The sequence below is a fragment of the Cladophialophora psammophila genome, assembly GCF_000585535.1.
Source record: "Cladophialophora psammophila CBS 110553 chromosome Unknown aczJe-supercont1.5, whole genome shotgun sequence".
NCBI lineage: Eukaryota > Fungi > Ascomycota > Eurotiomycetes > Chaetothyriales > Herpotrichiellaceae > Cladophialophora > Cladophialophora psammophila.
In genome coordinates this window covers 776,051-792,346 of record NW_006912926.1, presented here as the reverse complement: position 1 = coordinate 792,346, position 16,296 = coordinate 776,051, and the positions used below count along the sequence as shown (strand labels likewise).

Here is a 16,296-nt window from a genome sequence, read left to right as displayed (position 1 = left end):
CAGGCTATTGCCCCTGAGCAGGCTATTGCCCCTGAGCAGGCTATTGCCCCTGAGCAGGCTATTGCCCCTGAGCAGGCTATTGCCCCTGAGCAGGCAATCATCATGGAGCAGTTATCCGACTCACACCCCCTCCGAGGGGCTCGGAGACAGGTATTCTCTAGTCTCTCTCTTCCATCCTTACTGCAAGCTCTGAGGAAGAGCAACAACAACACAGATTATGCAGATCGTAATATTGCGGGCACTACAATTAAAAAGCATCCTGACGGTTACGAGGTATGCTTCTACGCACAGTGCGAAGAAGGCGAAAAACTCTGGAAATGCGACCTTGCCGCCCATCTTAGAGATTTATGCTCAATTTATCGCATAGAGCTGAATCATCCAGTGGCGAACCGATATACTCTGGTCCCTCGACAACAGGAGGACAGTTACCTCTATTATATTCACACGAGGGAAGCATCCTTCCATAATCAAGGAGACCTCCCTGATCAAGCCGAGCTCGACTTTCGGGTGGGGAGTTGGGATGAGAAAGACAACTGCTGGCGCGCTATCAAGAAACGCAAAAGCCAAGCTAAGCTTGATGAGGAACTGGCCAAAAAGAAAGTCCGCTTCCTACCGTTGGAAAATACTGAAAGCCAGTCTTGTTCTCAAAGACTAACTCCTCCCTTGTTTGACTCCGACTCTGAAGAATCCGAGTTGTAAGCACAGGAGTCGCCTGTCTTTTGCCGAAGGTTAGATAGAATGTTTATTATTGTAGCTGATTACTAGAAGCTATATACTATTGTCGATGTCATGAACAATATCTACGGCTTCTTGTTGGAGGATCTCCGCAACGAAGACGTACGGTATGAGGTGTTGTATTCCTCGACTTTTCAAGAAGAAATTATGCTGACGCCCTGTTAGTGAAAAGCTCATTCTCTCGGGCAGTAAGTACTTACTGCCAATATCTCCTTAATTTCTGCTGTCGGGAAGTTTTCCATTAGATCTCGTGCATCTGGATCGCAGCTCGACGGCCTCCGAAGTTGCAGGGACTGTGGATAGAGCAGGCTCGAGTCTGGCTCCAGCATTTTCAATAGAAGGAGCCCAGCGGCTTGGATGTCTCTCTCCAAGGACCTTCTCCTATCTTTCAGGACCAAGCTCCCAACATTGGCTTTGATAGGTCAGCTTCATCCTAAGATTTTGAAGCAGTAGACTAACCTATTTTAACAAGCCCACCTCGGTTGAAGAGCACGTTCTCACTCTTCAATTCGCCATACTCAATTCCAAGCTCTTGATGAATGAATTGGATTCCTCGCAAGATACCTTGACAAACTGTCGCTATATCTTCAACCTGTAACGGGCCGAGAGGCGTATTCAGTACGCTTATAAGGTTGACAGGTAAAAGATCGTAGATAAGGTAAATCGAACGGTCGAGGAAGTATGCAGCCGTGAAAACCACTATATTTTCGTGCAGAAGAGGGCGAAGGTCTCGCAGTTGCTCCCGCGAGCATTCAGAAATCTCGCTGATTGCCACGAGCTTGTGAGACTTGTTCGAATTATATGCAACAGTGACTCGGCCTCCTCGGTTAACGGAAAGCAGACGAACATAATCTTGCCACGGGCTCTTGTCGAGTTTAGCGACGCGCACTGGCAGTGCCGGTCTTGAGACATGTAGCGAAATGGGCTTTGAGGCCTGAGTATCGTCGCTAAGCTCACTGTATGTTCTCTTCTGAAGAACTCCCTGTGGCTGTCCGTTGTTTCCCTCCTTCCCCGGCCAAAAAGTGCGACGACGTTTATCTTGTTCAGACATTGCGATTAACGTTACGGATTACAGACAGGTTTGTAAGTCACAAAGGTCCGGCTTCAGGGAAGCTAACTGTATCCCACTGATAGATGATGCATTTACAGGTAGGACAGCCAACAGCCCCAAAACGCCCCTTCCCCCCTTAAACCAAAAACCTTCTCTCTTTCAAGCCACAAAAATTACCCATGTTATCTACCCTACCCCTTCTCTTCCTGAGGGAGGGGGGAGGGTTTTTCCATCCCCCTCTTAGCTCACTGGTACCCGATGTTAAATTCTACAAGAGCATCTCAGACTACCATACGTAGCAACGAGCATTTCCGCTAATCATTCATCGTTCAGATCTCGCTCTCTCCAAAATGTCGAGCTCATCACCTCCGTCAACAGGGTGGCCATTTGAGGTTCAAGACCCAGTTGAGCTTGCATTTGACCAGGATGAATTGAGTGCGGGAAATGCTCAGATACAAGGTTTGGGATTTCGCAGGACTGCCACAGAGCCGTTACCGCTGACCAGTTATTAAGTCTCCACGAGCCCCATAAGACTCAGCGACGGCCTAGGATTAACCTTCCACTCCGACGAACAATTTCCAGCTCCTGATGTTACTCCTAATCATGGCATTAATCCAATGCCTGCCAACCAAGAAGAAGTTCAGCGAAGGAGAATCAATCAGCACATCTATGAGTTATTGCAGGCGGAGGATAAGAGGCGTGAGAGACAGAAGCGAGTTAGAGTATGTTATAATCTTAGTACCGGGACCATTCACTATATTAACATCGCCATTACTAGTTCGAAGACATGGGTGCAAGTCCGAGAAAAAGAGCGCGACTCGCCTCCCGTTTAGAAGAGCTTCTGCACGACGAGACAGAAGTACCCGATCTCTCCGCAGGGTCAGACTTGTTGAAACTTCAGATGATCGCTCTCGGGTCGCACGAACAAGAGAAGGAGAGGTTGCTGAGTATAATTGAAGGGCTGGAGAAAGAGATCAAGAGACTAATTCACTTGAACATGCAACAAACGGAGAGAAGGATGTGGATAGTCCGAGAAGTATTACAGGGTCGCGCTACAGATCTCAGAAAGCACAGTGAATTCTTAATGTCACTAGCTGAGCAGGAGTTTGACTGATCGCTTTTGTACAGTAGGAGAGGTTATTATGGAATAAGGCGAGTGAATGATTTTATTACATATAAAACAAGCCGAGCTTCTGGTTTCGAAATAGGCTAGCCAAGAGGGAAGTATGATAGAGATAATGAGAGAAGGAGCAGTAGAATAGGGATTGAAGTACACAGAGTCACACGGTCATTGGTAACAGGAGGGACGTAGCGTTTGCTTAGAACTGCCGGATTGCTGCTTAATCTCTACCGAGTGCTTGGAGGAGAGAGAATCAAGTGCACCTCCGCTCCCGCCTGAGGTAGACTCCACCATTATTGAGCCACTTTTTCTCCTCACTCTGGCGCTCTCCATTACAATATACTACTACTTTAACCCCCCCCCCTTTTCCTAAACAAGGATGAGGGGGGCCCGAGGGAGGGGGGATCCAATACGCAGCACACACCACCCTAGGGGTCGAGAGTCATGGGTGGGTGTCGATTATATATACTCTAATCACAAATAGTCTATAATACTCTTTCTATTATTTTGTGTATGCTGCGTCTACTTAGGGTAGTTGAGATCACATCCTTACTAGGACCTTGATAAGATGCTAGCTTCCAGTCATCCAAGGCTATATATCACGTGTTACGAAGGTCGACTCTGTCTTATTCGTTCCCAGCGATCCAGTCGTCAGTCGATACAAACTACTACAGCCACGGTTACGCCCATTGTGTCGCAGGTAACTCCGTTAGTCATCGAACGGCAATCACAATACATTAAAATACTTCAGCAAACGGTAGACGAGTTACGAGAGGAAATTAAACAGATAAATCACAGAACGCTTAGCCCGCCACAGTACAGCCGCAGGAAAGAATGTTGTTGTGCGAATAGAGAGGACTACTACCGCGAAACTCTGAACCGGGTCCTCCTCATAGCAGTCGACATACTAAATGAGCTCAGACACCATTATAACGACGGAATCCCAGCCGTCTTCACCGACAGCAACTCAACAGTTAATGTTCCATGAGGATAAGGACGAGTTCCAGAGCTACAACGCCGAGTCCGCAGACGTAAAAGAACGAATAGATCAATACATTGTTGCATGGTATGCACAATCGTATCCTGGGTTTTATCCTTCCGAAATCCTGTCCCTCGAAGGAAACTATTCGCGCGAGATCCTTTATGCAGCTCCTTCGATTCTTCCTCAGTATTTAATCCCTGCGGCCTGGGACTCAAGTATTGTGGGAAACCTATTCGATATCATCTGTGTCCCCAGGAGTGAGCACCCCCAAAGAGTGTCTCTGGACAACATGCTCTTAATTCTCAGCCATCAACCATCTAATGCAGCTGCGGCGGACGTGGCGACAAGGCTGAGAGAAAGAGCAATCGACTTCATGCGTCGTTTCCGACAGTCACCCGACCTGCCTCATTGGGAGTACTTTGCATTGCGATTGAGCATGTATCAGCACACTCAACTTGCAATACGGCATTCCAGCTCTAATTCATTCCTCCGACTCAAGCGTTTTCAAATCGAGCATGAAGAAGCAAGTGCTATACTTTGCCTGACACCATATCTGGAGTCGAATATACTCATTGCGTATCCTGTAAGTTTTAGGGAGCTGCTAGTGGGACAATCTACAGAACTGAGTTTCCCGGCACTATTCGATGGGGATAACCATTGTCTTACGGACAGAAGAAAGGGGGGGAAGGCCAAGAGAAATCACGTCCCCAGAAATGATTATGGAAGTGCCAGAGAGGACTGATAGAGAGAGGCTCTCTCTTCTGTCATAGCATTTTAGATAGATAAAAATAGCACTGCTTGTTGACACTACGGCCACTCTGAAGAGAATATTATTACCGTTCTCTATTGTAACAGAGCACTTCAGGGTTCGGCGTGCACGTGCAACAACGCACAGAGGCCTGTCCAGCAGATCGGGAATCGAGAACGCGTTTCTGGTTGATACTGACAAGACAACACCACCATCAACACCACCCAGAGGGGCAGCGGCTAGGGCTACGAACACCTAGCACAGCGGCAGCATCGAGGAACAGAACAGGACAGATAAAACACTCGAGAATAGAGGTAGACGGCACCAAAAGCCGTGGAATTCATGATACTCTGCTCAAACTAATGAATGGCACACTGCCAGCACTGTAAACTGTTCCGCACCCCCCCTCTCTGCCAGCCCATTTAGGTTTGACATGTGACCTGACAGACCTCTGCCCTGCCAGTTCACCACCACCCCAGCACTGCACAGCCACCTTGCCTTGTTACACTATAGCCTCAGGCCTAGCAACAAGAGACTACAAAAGGGAACCTTATCATATAGAACACTACTGAATAGCCCACGGAATAAAACGCAGCTCCAATCGCCTACTCATTGAACAAGGATTCTCCTTGGACCTCAAGAAGTAATACCTTATCACTTTAGTCAACGACTCTTATGATATGCACTAGATTTAGAAGTCTTTCTATCGCATCTGTGCACTGAAACCATTAGTGTAGCAAGCCTAGGCCTTAAGAGCCGTTAAGCAGTGGCTGCCTACAGGGTAACACTCTCGGAGGCACCTGAGGTTGAAACCTTCTACAAGCTACGAACCCCTGTATTGGGTGACCGACCCTCCTAGGTATAGTGAGACGGATTCAACAAGGACACTCTGGTAGAATAGGCACCCTTAAATAACGACTGTGGCACAGAACTGGAGAAAAGGGAGTTGCGAGAGACGGCAATCTCTCTCCTAATATCAATAGATGGCTGGAGACCAAGTTAAGCAGGGCATTACCGTACCTACTTAGACACCTACGCCCTCACAACAGGCAAGCTCTCTACTGGGGAGGGGGAAGGATTCGGAGCGAGGGAAAAAGCAGGGGGAGGGGGGGTATTCTGAGTCCCGACCCCCCCCCCCCCCCCGAAACTTAGCGTTCACTTGGGAGTGTCTCCCCTAATTACAACTACGCCGCGGCGAGGAGAAGGTACCCCTCCCTGGGGTTTCAACAACTGATATCCTTAGATAAAATAGATGCAACTGAGATAGTATCCTGTTTTTTCTTCCCCGATATAGCTACTTTAGCGAAACTCTTAAATACTAGATACTTCTCACTTTAATTTGACAATATACCCTATCACTTCTGCGACCCTTTACTTCTACGATCTCGGCTCTTATCTAGGTACTTTTATAATCCATTATATACTCCCTTATCTATATACTAACTACAAACTTTATAGTGATAGAACATTTTGGTCTCTGCGGCAACATTGCTTCTAAGAATGAACAATACCAGCACAATTTCAAATACTGCTGCATATATTATTATCGCAGTTATTATTGGTCTCCTTCTTTTTCTCTGTCTAGCTATAGCAACAATAAGACGAGCCTGGAGAATATCCGACCTACGGAAGAATAATAATAACGTTAGAGTGAGTACTCTCTTTAGGATGATAGCTCTATTCTAAGTAGATCCAGACAGGCAATAGAGTATAGTTCACGAAGACGGTGCTATTATGTGCAGAGAGAGAATTAAGAAACGTTAGGGCTTGAGAGGTTCATTGGAACAGCATTTTGTTTTCTATATGGAGTTTCTTTGAGCTTATAGAGAACAAGCTATGGAATTGAGAATCAATATCTTTTGAACTTCCATCAGAAATGCGCTGCAGACCGCTAGCGGTGTAGCACTCCTCAGAATGTGCGTTACCACAGCTGCGCAAAGGGTACGAATGCTAAGGCCTCTAGGTCGGGGGCTCTTAGAGAACCCCTCAGGGGTATGTAGCTACTGAACATTGGTGAATCTCTTGCGTATTATGTGCGTTGGGTCTTCGCCGTTAGCTATGTAGAGATATTAGCTAGTACACACTACTTCTCAGATCGTTATAGCAACCCCTTCCCGATGTTAAGACTACAATTAGGGGGCCGTTTGTTGTAGTCTCTGTCAGGGTCGAAGCGCACCTGGATATGCTACCCCCTTGGTAGGCCTCTGTGCGCACCTATGCAATAGCACTCCAGCGTACTTTGTACTAAAAGAGCGATCTTTATATATTTTGTATACTATTTGGTAACATCTAAGACAGAGTACATACAGCTATTTAGCACATTTACTACAGAGAAATACAGCCTTACGTTAACTACTAAGCATTTTCCAAAATCAAACTAGTAATAAGCACATAAATAAACAGATGCAAAATAGAGGTTGCTTTAATAGCAAAAGTGCCACTAGCATCATCTTCACTTGCCACAGACCTTCCATAGAGAATTCCAGTGGGACTTGCAATATTAACAGATGATGTAGGACCTTGAACCGTTGGTAGAGAGACAATAGGTAAGGCTGGCGTCGTCTGATTAATCGCATATTTAGGTATCGTAATGTCGGACAGAGTTGTAGTTGCCGTGCTTCCGTCTCCCGTAATTATTAGTGTCTTCAGTGCCAGGGTGGTAATCAAGGAAGATATCGGGCCTATTTCCAACACATTGTTGATGAATTCGCTATAGTGTGGGCCGGAGTTTAATGCAAACACCATACCAACCTCGCAATGAGAAATTGGTAACATCTGTTCGCAATAGAAGTAGCGGGGGCCAGGCGAGTTGACAGAGAATGAGACAGCCAACCCTCTTGCGTCAGTGGGATTATACTGATTAAACCCAGAGTTGAACCCCTCCTCTAAAGGGGTACAAGGGCTCTCCAGACTGCTTTCCCGGAGTGTGTGATTAAAAGCACGGAAGATGAACTTTACTGTATCCCCGACCTCCGCTGCAACTGCGGAGGGCTGGAAAGCGAACGATGAGTTCGCTCCAACGTGAACGACGTGAGTTCTGGCAAGAATGGACTTTGGTGATCCGTTTCGTGGAGGCGTCTGAGTCGGTGAGGGAGATGATATTTGAGGCCGGCTTGTGGTTATCAAGGTCGGGGTAAGGAACGTCCCTAATGCTGAGTCCATCGTATCCGATGTCGAGACATCAACCACACTTAAAGCCGAAAGAGTCGAATCAAGAGAGGTAAAGGACGAGATAATTGAGTTTACGGTCTGAAAGCCAGTTGTGCTCGTAAATTGTGGGTTGGAAGTACCTGAAGCGGGAATATTGGCGAGACTGCTACTCGATGGCGAAAGAGCAGAACCAAGAGGAGTAGAGGATGAAAATAGTGAGTCTATGGAGGGAACCCCAGTGCTGATGGCTTGCGTGTTAGGCGAAACTGAACTGGCGATACCAGAACTGACGAGACTTAAGGCGGGAAAAGTCGAACCAAGAGCGGTAGAGGATAATGAGGCCATAGGTGTAATGGCGCTGCTCATCGAAATTCCCTGACCGATGCCGGCGACCGATGCGGCAATATTCTGCGAGCTGGATTGTAGAGAGACACTGAAAATGGAAGGGTCGCTACTGACGACAAGACCGATGGAAACGCCGTCGCCTTGAATCGCGGTAGATCTGTGTAACCATAAGTCTAAAGCGTACATATAGGCAGTATATCAGACTTACGTAAGGAGAGCACTTGCTCCCCACAAATGAGCGATGTAAAAGAGGACGAGCCTTTGCATATTTAGAATCGAGGGCTTCAACTTGGGTGGTGTTGGAGAAACGAGTAGTTTCTTAGTGATCTTGAAGTATCCTTTATACCTTTGAAGCGCAGGAGCACTTTTGCTAAGCCCCAACACAGTGTGACCATTCCTTCCCTCCCCCCTCCCCCCCCTCCCCTCCCACCACCCTCTTGTTCAAACCCGCTCTTCCCCCCTTCGCTCCCCTTCTTTCCCTGGCCCCCCTCTACCTTCCCTTTCTCTTTCCATCTTTAGGACTAATATTTAACTTCTATCTCCTGCGCTTCAGCTTACTATTTACCGCCGAAAAATTTCTCTCCATATATTACCTAAACAAGCCGTATCACCACAATGGCTTCAGACAGCGTTTCCAAAGAAGGTTTTCCTATGCACTGGCTTGAATTCGAGCAAGACTGGCTCTCTTTCAGAAAGCTTCTGCGCAATCTTTTAAAACTTGCAGCGCAGCGCGAGACTTGGTTACAAAAGCTCCTTGAGCGCGATCCAATGTGGCGAAGTAACGACAATGCTGCTCAACAGGAGATTTTCCACACTGCGAAGTCGATTTATCACACTGTTAATGCTTCAGCTGTTTGGGAATTGGCCGACCTCCAGTGGCCATTGAGCAAGTATATTACCCTCTTCCATCCGACTTCCGTTGGGAAAGCTTTGAGCGATAGCGATAATAACTTGGACCAACCACTCTCGACGGAAATAAAGACAGACATCATGCAATCTTGTGAAAATGTCTACAAGGAGCTTGGAGATGCCCTTAAGGCTATAAAACGCCTCAATGAAGAAGACCTCCAAAGCTCAGAGTTCGCGAAGAATGCGGGTGACCCGGATGATCGCTCATCGAGTTCCTCAGAAGGGGAGGACGATGAAGACGGCCAGGGGGAGGGGCAGCCAGATGTCCGGTACGATATGGCTCTTGTGTCGACCTATCACAAAAAGCATCAGAGGGCCATGGGCCGTCTCATTAAGTCTGCTTTTGAGGCTGCCCGGTCGAGAGCATCAGATTTGAGAGACATTAAGATGAAAATCAAGGCTATGGATCAAGAATTGGAAAAGTATAATGTGGGACAGCAAATTCCGAACGTTAAACTCGGAGTATTTCCGATCGATGTAATGTGTTCTTATTGGCAAAATGGTGGTACGGAGAAAGACCTTCATGATACTTGGATAATCCACCAATTCTCGGAAGGGTTTTGCAGGGATCCGCCAGTTTGGACAAACAAATATCCAAATATTGAAGAAAGGGCCGCGTTCTTCGGATGTGACCCCCATTCCGGTATTGCTATCAACGCGACGACAGAGAAAGCGACTCGGAAGAAGGAGAAGAAAAAGAGGGAAGGGAGACAGGCCAATTTCTACAGACCACTATTTGACTTGCCAGAGCGGAAAGCGACTCAGCATTCGGCAGAGCCATCACAAGGTACATCTTCTCGCAATGCCAAATTTCCTACGAGAGACGAACGCGCACAGCGGATGGCGGCAACGACTAGAAATCCGGCAGAGCCCGTCTTCGGGAATGCCGGGCGATCAAACAAAGTGGGTGCAAGCTCACACCCGCGAAAAGGGAATCCTCCTAAGCCGGCCCCAAATCCAAATGTGCAATATCCTGTGAACTTCTCTCATGCTCTTCTCGGGGGCCCGAGCTTCCTCAATGGGTTTCGGGTTCCCATCCAAGTACGAAGTACCAAAATCTCCACAGACGACATCAAGCCAGGTTATACACTGCAAGGACATCGGATCGTGGCTTGGAAGTCCGTGAGCCAGATAGTCAAAGGCCCACAAGGACCCAGAGAGAGTGAATACAGAAAATACGTGGTAAGGCTTGCTGAACACGAGTATCAGTACAGAACGCAAGACGAATGTGGTGGTGGAGCTGTGTGGGGAAGGCTGGCAAGCAGACCACAGCTTTTGAAAACAATTATGCAAATCGATGTCGAAAAGGGCCAACTATATAAGGACGCCTTCCAGCAGTTCGGCTTTGGACTTGACTGGGTGGCGCTTCCCCCGCAAATGTCAGTTATCCCTTCCAGTAAGCCACCTACGGTCGTGGGTGTCTGGTACCGCAAAGAGCTTGAAGGGCCAAAAAAACAAATGGCGATAATGTGGACTACACTTGTTCATCTGGTTGGAAAACGACTCGCGGAGGCATATGTTGCGCAACTTTTTGAAAGAGCCTATAATGTTCAAGTCGATGCTTTCAAGATGGGGGGCTTATGGGCAGCTCTCGAGGTTGCTCAACCTCTAGTCAGCCCACCGAATGGCCTATCGAGAGCCCATCGACAAGCTCAATTATTTGCTCAGAGCGGTATTACCCAACAGCCTAATCAATTTCAGATCCCATGGCCAGGTATTCCGGCTGGGTATGCAAAGTCATTGTCGTCGCAAAGGAGTATTTTCAACGGCAATACACACACATCCGGATCCGGTAGGATCACGAAACGTGCAGGGCCCAAAACGGACCCGGGAGAGGATGAAATGGAAGTTGAGTATCCAGATCGAAACTATGAAGAGGATGAAATGGAATTTGACGATCAAAATGGAATATATGGCCAGATCGCTCTACCACTCAGTGATGATGAGGTAGACGGCGAAGAGTGGAAAACTCACTGTGAGAGCGACAGCGATATTGATATATTACCAACCAAGGACCAGAATCTTACTGAGATAAGGCAGAGCCGGCCTTCCCACGCCCAAGCATTATTCGGCGGAAACGGAAAGGGGAGCCAGCTCTTCCACTCCCCGGGCCTATTCGGAGGAAACGGAAAGGCCACAGAGATGAGTGCTGACGCATCTGGGAAGCCGGAAAGGCCGAATGTAGAGGAGGTGAGGGAGAGCCAACCTGCTCAGGTACAAGGGTTATTCGGCGGAAACGAAAAGGCAGCAGGTGCTGAGGGATCTAGGAAGCGGAAATCGCCGGATGCAGACCCTACAGGCGCAAAAGAAAACAGTATAGGTGCTGTGGCAGTTGTTAACTAAGCCCGCTAACCAATGGTCACTTGGCACCCACTCCGCCCCCAGCTGTTTTGTACAGCTCGTTAAGTCTCGCCGTGATAGGTTCAATCGGCTTCTACAGAGGTTCTATGGTCAGCCTGGTGCAGTGGCAAGTGGCGTGTCTTCTCCCGTAAGCACCCAGGGGGCACTTGTCTCTCTGTTGCTTTGTATTTTTTGCCGCCGCTATAGTATTTCCAAGCAGATATATCGTTGGTAGAAAGATAGTGTTACAGACTGCATGATTTCTGTGTTATTCGTAAAGAGGGTTTTTGTATCCTCTTGCCTGTGGCACTTCCTATTTTATACACACTTTGACCCGCGGTTTAGGAAGTCCTAGCCCCCCCTGAAATCTCCAGGAAACGCCTCCTGAAGCCCTGAGACAGGACGGTAGGCACCTCAATAGACAGAGCGAATTCCATTCTTTTGAGAGCAGCAGAGCTGCCTATACGAACATCCTGACGGCGGTAATTGTATGCATGTACTCCGTAGACGGAGAGACTCTCCTGAATACATGAGACAGAAATAACGACGCAGACCGACAAATCAGAGATAGGAGAATTCGATCAGCGAATATAGACGTAATAAGAGGGACACGAGCCGAGAGACGCACTATTCATAGAGGTAGAGCTGTACTAATATCATTGATTTAAGTTAAATAGGGCAGTAACTGGCAAGCAAGACCAGCTATGAAGTAACTGACCCTTCCACCCTTTAAGGATATGAGAGCTAAGAATTTTCTCATCCAAAAAATAAACCCCATGGTTATTTGCCCATTCAATATTTGAGATATGAACAGTGTCGACTCCCCATGGCCATGCGCAGCATATTAGAAGACCAAACCCTAGAAGACGAGCACCAAGGACTTGTGCGAGAGTTGGCGTGCCTTGAGCTATAATCCTTCCCGTCGCATCAACACAAACAACAACGGACCGTGATCTATGGAGATGGTGCACGATACAGCACCAGTAATAATATAGGAGCCATTTCCCTGGTCCATTGGCGTCTCTTTCAAGGCTGAGTGCCACTTGATTTTTTATTGTGTTCATGCGGTCGATCTCATCAGATAACAGAGTAAAAGATTCTTCAAGATCTCGGTGGTCAGCGGAGTTGGTGGAATCGCCGCAGATGCGATGCATTAGATAGATGAAATCTGCTAAACGGTAGATACGTGGCTCGAACTCCCATTGTTCTTGGTCGAATCGAACCAATTCACGGAGTCGATTTTGGAGCTCTGCATCATGGACATATATGAAGGCGTAAGTACGACAGAAAAGGATAAAGCGCGTGGGAGACGCGAGGCTGGTGGAAATCTTCTCGTCCAGAAATTCGAAAGATACAAACACTGACTTGACGGGCAGCGCCATTAATGGAAATGGCATGGATATGGAGGAGATTTGCAGCGAAGGTGTGTATATGACGTTTGCGAAAAAGGATATGGGGAGGGGTGAGGAGTAAAGGAGTGCGGTGTTCAGCTTTCGTTGAGAGAGGGGGAGGATTGCTTGTGAAGGGGGGCTGGGTGTTTGTTTTGGCGGGAAGGGGGGGTTTATTTTGGGAGGTGTTTACTTCGGGGGTTACTTATTTACGGAAGGGAGTAGGGGGGTGTGGTTTTAGGGGAGGGTGTTTACCTAAAAGGGGGGGTGTTTGTTTTGGAGGGGGGATATTTTCTAGCAGCGTATTTGTTTAGCGCTAATGCTTTTTGGGGAGGGGCGTTTATTTAAAGGGGTGGAGGGCGTTTGTTTAAGGGGCTTGGGCTAACCGCAGGGACTATGTTCCTAAGAGAACCGTCACCTTAAGGGAGAGTACCCGTGAGGAGGCATGGAAAATTCCCCTGATTGGCTCCTTAAGGAGGCCTGACCCTAGGGGATCTGAAGTTTTTCCGAATTCTTTCACCTCACGGACTGTTTCCCTTGGGGACTATTCAGACCAAGGAGGAAATCGACGAAGGGCCCACTCCCGTACGTCCAAATCCCCCCACGGATTGATTCCCCGAAGGGCGCTCACAGCCCCACACATATACTGAGTAGACTGCCCATTACGAGTAGACAATGACCATTGTGGGGCTTTACAGCTTGAGGAATAGGTGCCTAGCCAAAAGGTGTCCAGGTCAACAAAATGACAAGTCTAGATATTCTACCGCTGCACTTTGTGCACTACCCGCACAGCATATCCTGAGGCAACTCTATGGGACCCTAGAGAATAGTACCTGAGCTACCTATAATGCGGATGTATCTTATCTCTGTTGATTTAGACTATTAACCTAATGTTCAAATAACCAAATTCGCTGTGTACTGTTCACTATTCGACTCGGCTTAGTAGATAAATACGTCCGACACTCCCTCAGATAGTCACAAAATACCATATCGGCCCATTACGGACTAAAATTTCTCCATCCTGCTGTCACCTTGTTACGTGTCCTTCACTCCCAATCATCGATCAAGATTCACGACCAGCATTATCTTTTCATAATTTTGCTTCGCCCCTTCAAACCCATTCGCAAGCCGCGTGCTACGTCGACAGCGGGGGTCTTTGTTGGCCTCCAGCGATGCCGAAATCCAGCCCTTGTCGGTAATGTGACTCTCAGGAGTCCAACAGACTTTCCACTGTACTAAGAACAAGGTCATGTTCCCATCCACGCGATTATCAATGACATTGTGCACATGCGAATACAGACTACCCCAGCATTCTGCTTGACAGTGTCGTGAATGCGGATCGAAGTCTCGAGGACTGTCCTTGTGCTGTTGAAGCAGGACCTCCAATCCAGATTCGGCAGCGGCGTCGTCGAAGTCGTCAGCACTCATCCACCTATCAGCCGTGCCTAGGAGATACTCGGCTTCACCATGGTCAAAGCAGAACCTGCGGTTATAAGCGGCATTATGGTCCCAGAGACCATCGGAAGGAATTCCGGAATCTTCGAGACTCATAGGGAGTGACTCCTGTACGCTGATAACTCCGTCTAAATCGCTCCCTACTCGGGATGTGAACGTCGCTGATGCGGATATGGAGGTTCTTGTCACGAAGGAATTTGTCTCAACATCGGGCACAGTTAATTCGTGAGGTGCGTGGCCGCCTATCACTTATTAGCGTGTCTAAACTGATATTCGAAATGAGTTACGAACTCGCACTGATACAGCCGTCGATTGTGTCATCCTTGTTCAACGAGTGAGTATCATGGGACAATTGCTGAGAATCCTCGTGATTAAATTCTCTGGTCGCACTAGTTCGTTGGGAGCGAGCAGATTGTTTGCTACCCTTCCGTCTCCTCGGAACTAGTGTTGGAAAGGGACGCGGTTTGAGAACGGGATCCAACGGTGATGCTTCGCTTCTGCGTGTTGCATACCTTCGACCCCAGCGGAGCTGTCGTGAGTTTTCGAAGTGCCGAACACGATTTGCGTGACGAGTGATGGCCATGGCCGAGAGCGACGATAAGACGGTGAGAGATGTGGTGATGATGAAAAGAAAAAACAGAACGAGGGACAGACAGACGCAACAAAGGGTAGAATGGGAGCTTTATATCATTGATGGGCCCTGATAAGCGCATCGCCCGGGGCCAACACTAACCGGCCAGAACCAGGTTGAGACCGGTTGGCATTTTAAATCACCTAATCGACACTTTATCCAAGATATTCTTGGAGTGGTAGTACCTGCATCACTATTTCATGCGAGTCAAGAGGGATGTATAGGGCAGAGGTGATAGGTGGACGGTTTGGCGTGTTTCAGGAGGCGTGAACTTCTCGAAGGTAATGCTATAGATATAGAGAAATGGTATTGCTCTTCTTGTAGAATGATGTGAAAAGGAAGAAAGGAAAAATCTCTACCTGACCTCTCTGCTCTCCCTCTAAGACATGGCCGTTTTCCGTTGTACTACATTACACTATAGTCCTGGCTACAGGATTTGGGAATTCCGAGCATATAGCCCCCAAGCATGGGCTGTCGATGTGCTCAGAACCCTGAGGAACTCCTCTAAGATTGTGGCGTTGAGCCGCAGAAGACGGCAACCAATAGACCACCATTCCAGAGAAACGTCTCATACAAAATAACCGAGTAAGCTTCTGATTGGAACTTGCATTGCTGAGGACTTACGGGGTATGAAGGCTTCGGGAAGCATCATACCCTTAGGTTGGTAGGCATAATTTTGTGCCAGTGTCGAAATGTCCGCAACCCATGTGCCACATCCAGCCGCCCAAGGACGGGTATGCTCTTGTGTCTCTTCGTCACTTTCACTATGTGGAGAGAATAAGAAACCTTTCCATGGCAACATCCCCAGCCGCCCATTTTCATGCCTTCCCTTCCCCCACTAACTGTCTAGTAGCGATACCGATCCGCTGATTCAATATTGGCGAGTTAAGCATGCATGTGGCCATCGGGAAGGTAAGACAGTGACCACAATTAAGGAGCGGCTGATTCTTCTGCGCCTTCGAGCGCGAGGCCAATACGTACTACGGGGGGCTGAGCAGCCAACGTGCAAAGGCTCTCCATGGTCTCTGAAGGAGATTCTGCCTCGCCGGCGGCAGCAGACCGCACTCGATTGGAAATGCGTGTCGAATTGGAACCGCCACACAAGAATCGTCGGAGGCCACTATGGAATAGCTTTCGAACAATTGGCTGATATATGGTAAAGTTATTGGTCGGACCTTTTAACGGCCGGCATCGATTTCACCAAATTTGTGCGTATGAGGCGGACGGTGGTAGAGAATATAAGACCCCCCCCCCTCTTTCTTCTTTCTCTTCTCTCCAACTTTCCTCCATCTCTTTCCTATTCCCTTTCTCACAGCCTTAAATTTTCTGTGCAAATCTCTATCTCGCTCATCATCTCATACTTATCTTTAAGAAAGAATCTATATAATCTAGGTTTAGTCTACTCCAAAGTAACGATCCGAGTTTAGCGACAGACTTTCAGA

The 16,296-nt window shown here is 47.9% G+C and overlaps 4 protein-coding genes across 4 annotated transcripts; 2 read left to right on the top strand and 2 right to left on the bottom strand.

The window, feature by feature from the left end:
* Window positions 1-102: 102 nt before the first annotated feature.
* A1O5_03928 (uncharacterized protein) lies at window positions 103-699 on the top strand (the record flags this gene model as incomplete). Its single annotated transcript, XM_007744538.1, has 1 exon — window positions 103-699. The coding sequence occupies one exon, from the start codon at window positions 103-105 to the stop codon at window positions 697-699; it is 597 nt and encodes a 198-aa protein (XP_007742728.1).
* A 69-nt stretch (window positions 700-768) lies between these two features.
* Window positions 769-1,786, bottom strand: A1O5_03927 (serine/threonine protein kinase; the record flags this gene model as incomplete). Its single annotated transcript, XM_007744537.1, has 3 exons — window positions 769-885; window positions 936-1,147; window positions 1,195-1,786. The coding sequence occupies 3 exons, from the start codon at window positions 1,784-1,786 to the stop codon at window positions 769-771; spliced, it is 921 nt and encodes a 306-aa protein (XP_007742727.1).
* A 5,574-nt stretch (window positions 1,787-7,360) lies between these two features.
* Window positions 7,361-7,669, bottom strand: A1O5_03926 (uncharacterized protein; the record flags this gene model as incomplete). The annotated part of the gene is made up of 1 exon (XM_007744536.1): window positions 7,361-7,669. A coding segment is annotated over one exon (309 nt), but the record flags the coding sequence as incomplete, so codon positions are not given.
* Window positions 7,670-8,746: 1,077 nt separating this feature from the next.
* A1O5_03925 (uncharacterized protein) lies at window positions 8,747-11,383 on the top strand (the record flags this gene model as incomplete). Its single annotated transcript, XM_007744535.1, has 1 exon — window positions 8,747-11,383. One exon carries the CDS (start codon window positions 8,747-8,749, stop codon window positions 11,381-11,383), a length of 2,637 nt encoding a protein of 878 aa, XP_007742725.1.
* Window positions 11,384-16,296: the final 4,913 nt, after the last annotated feature.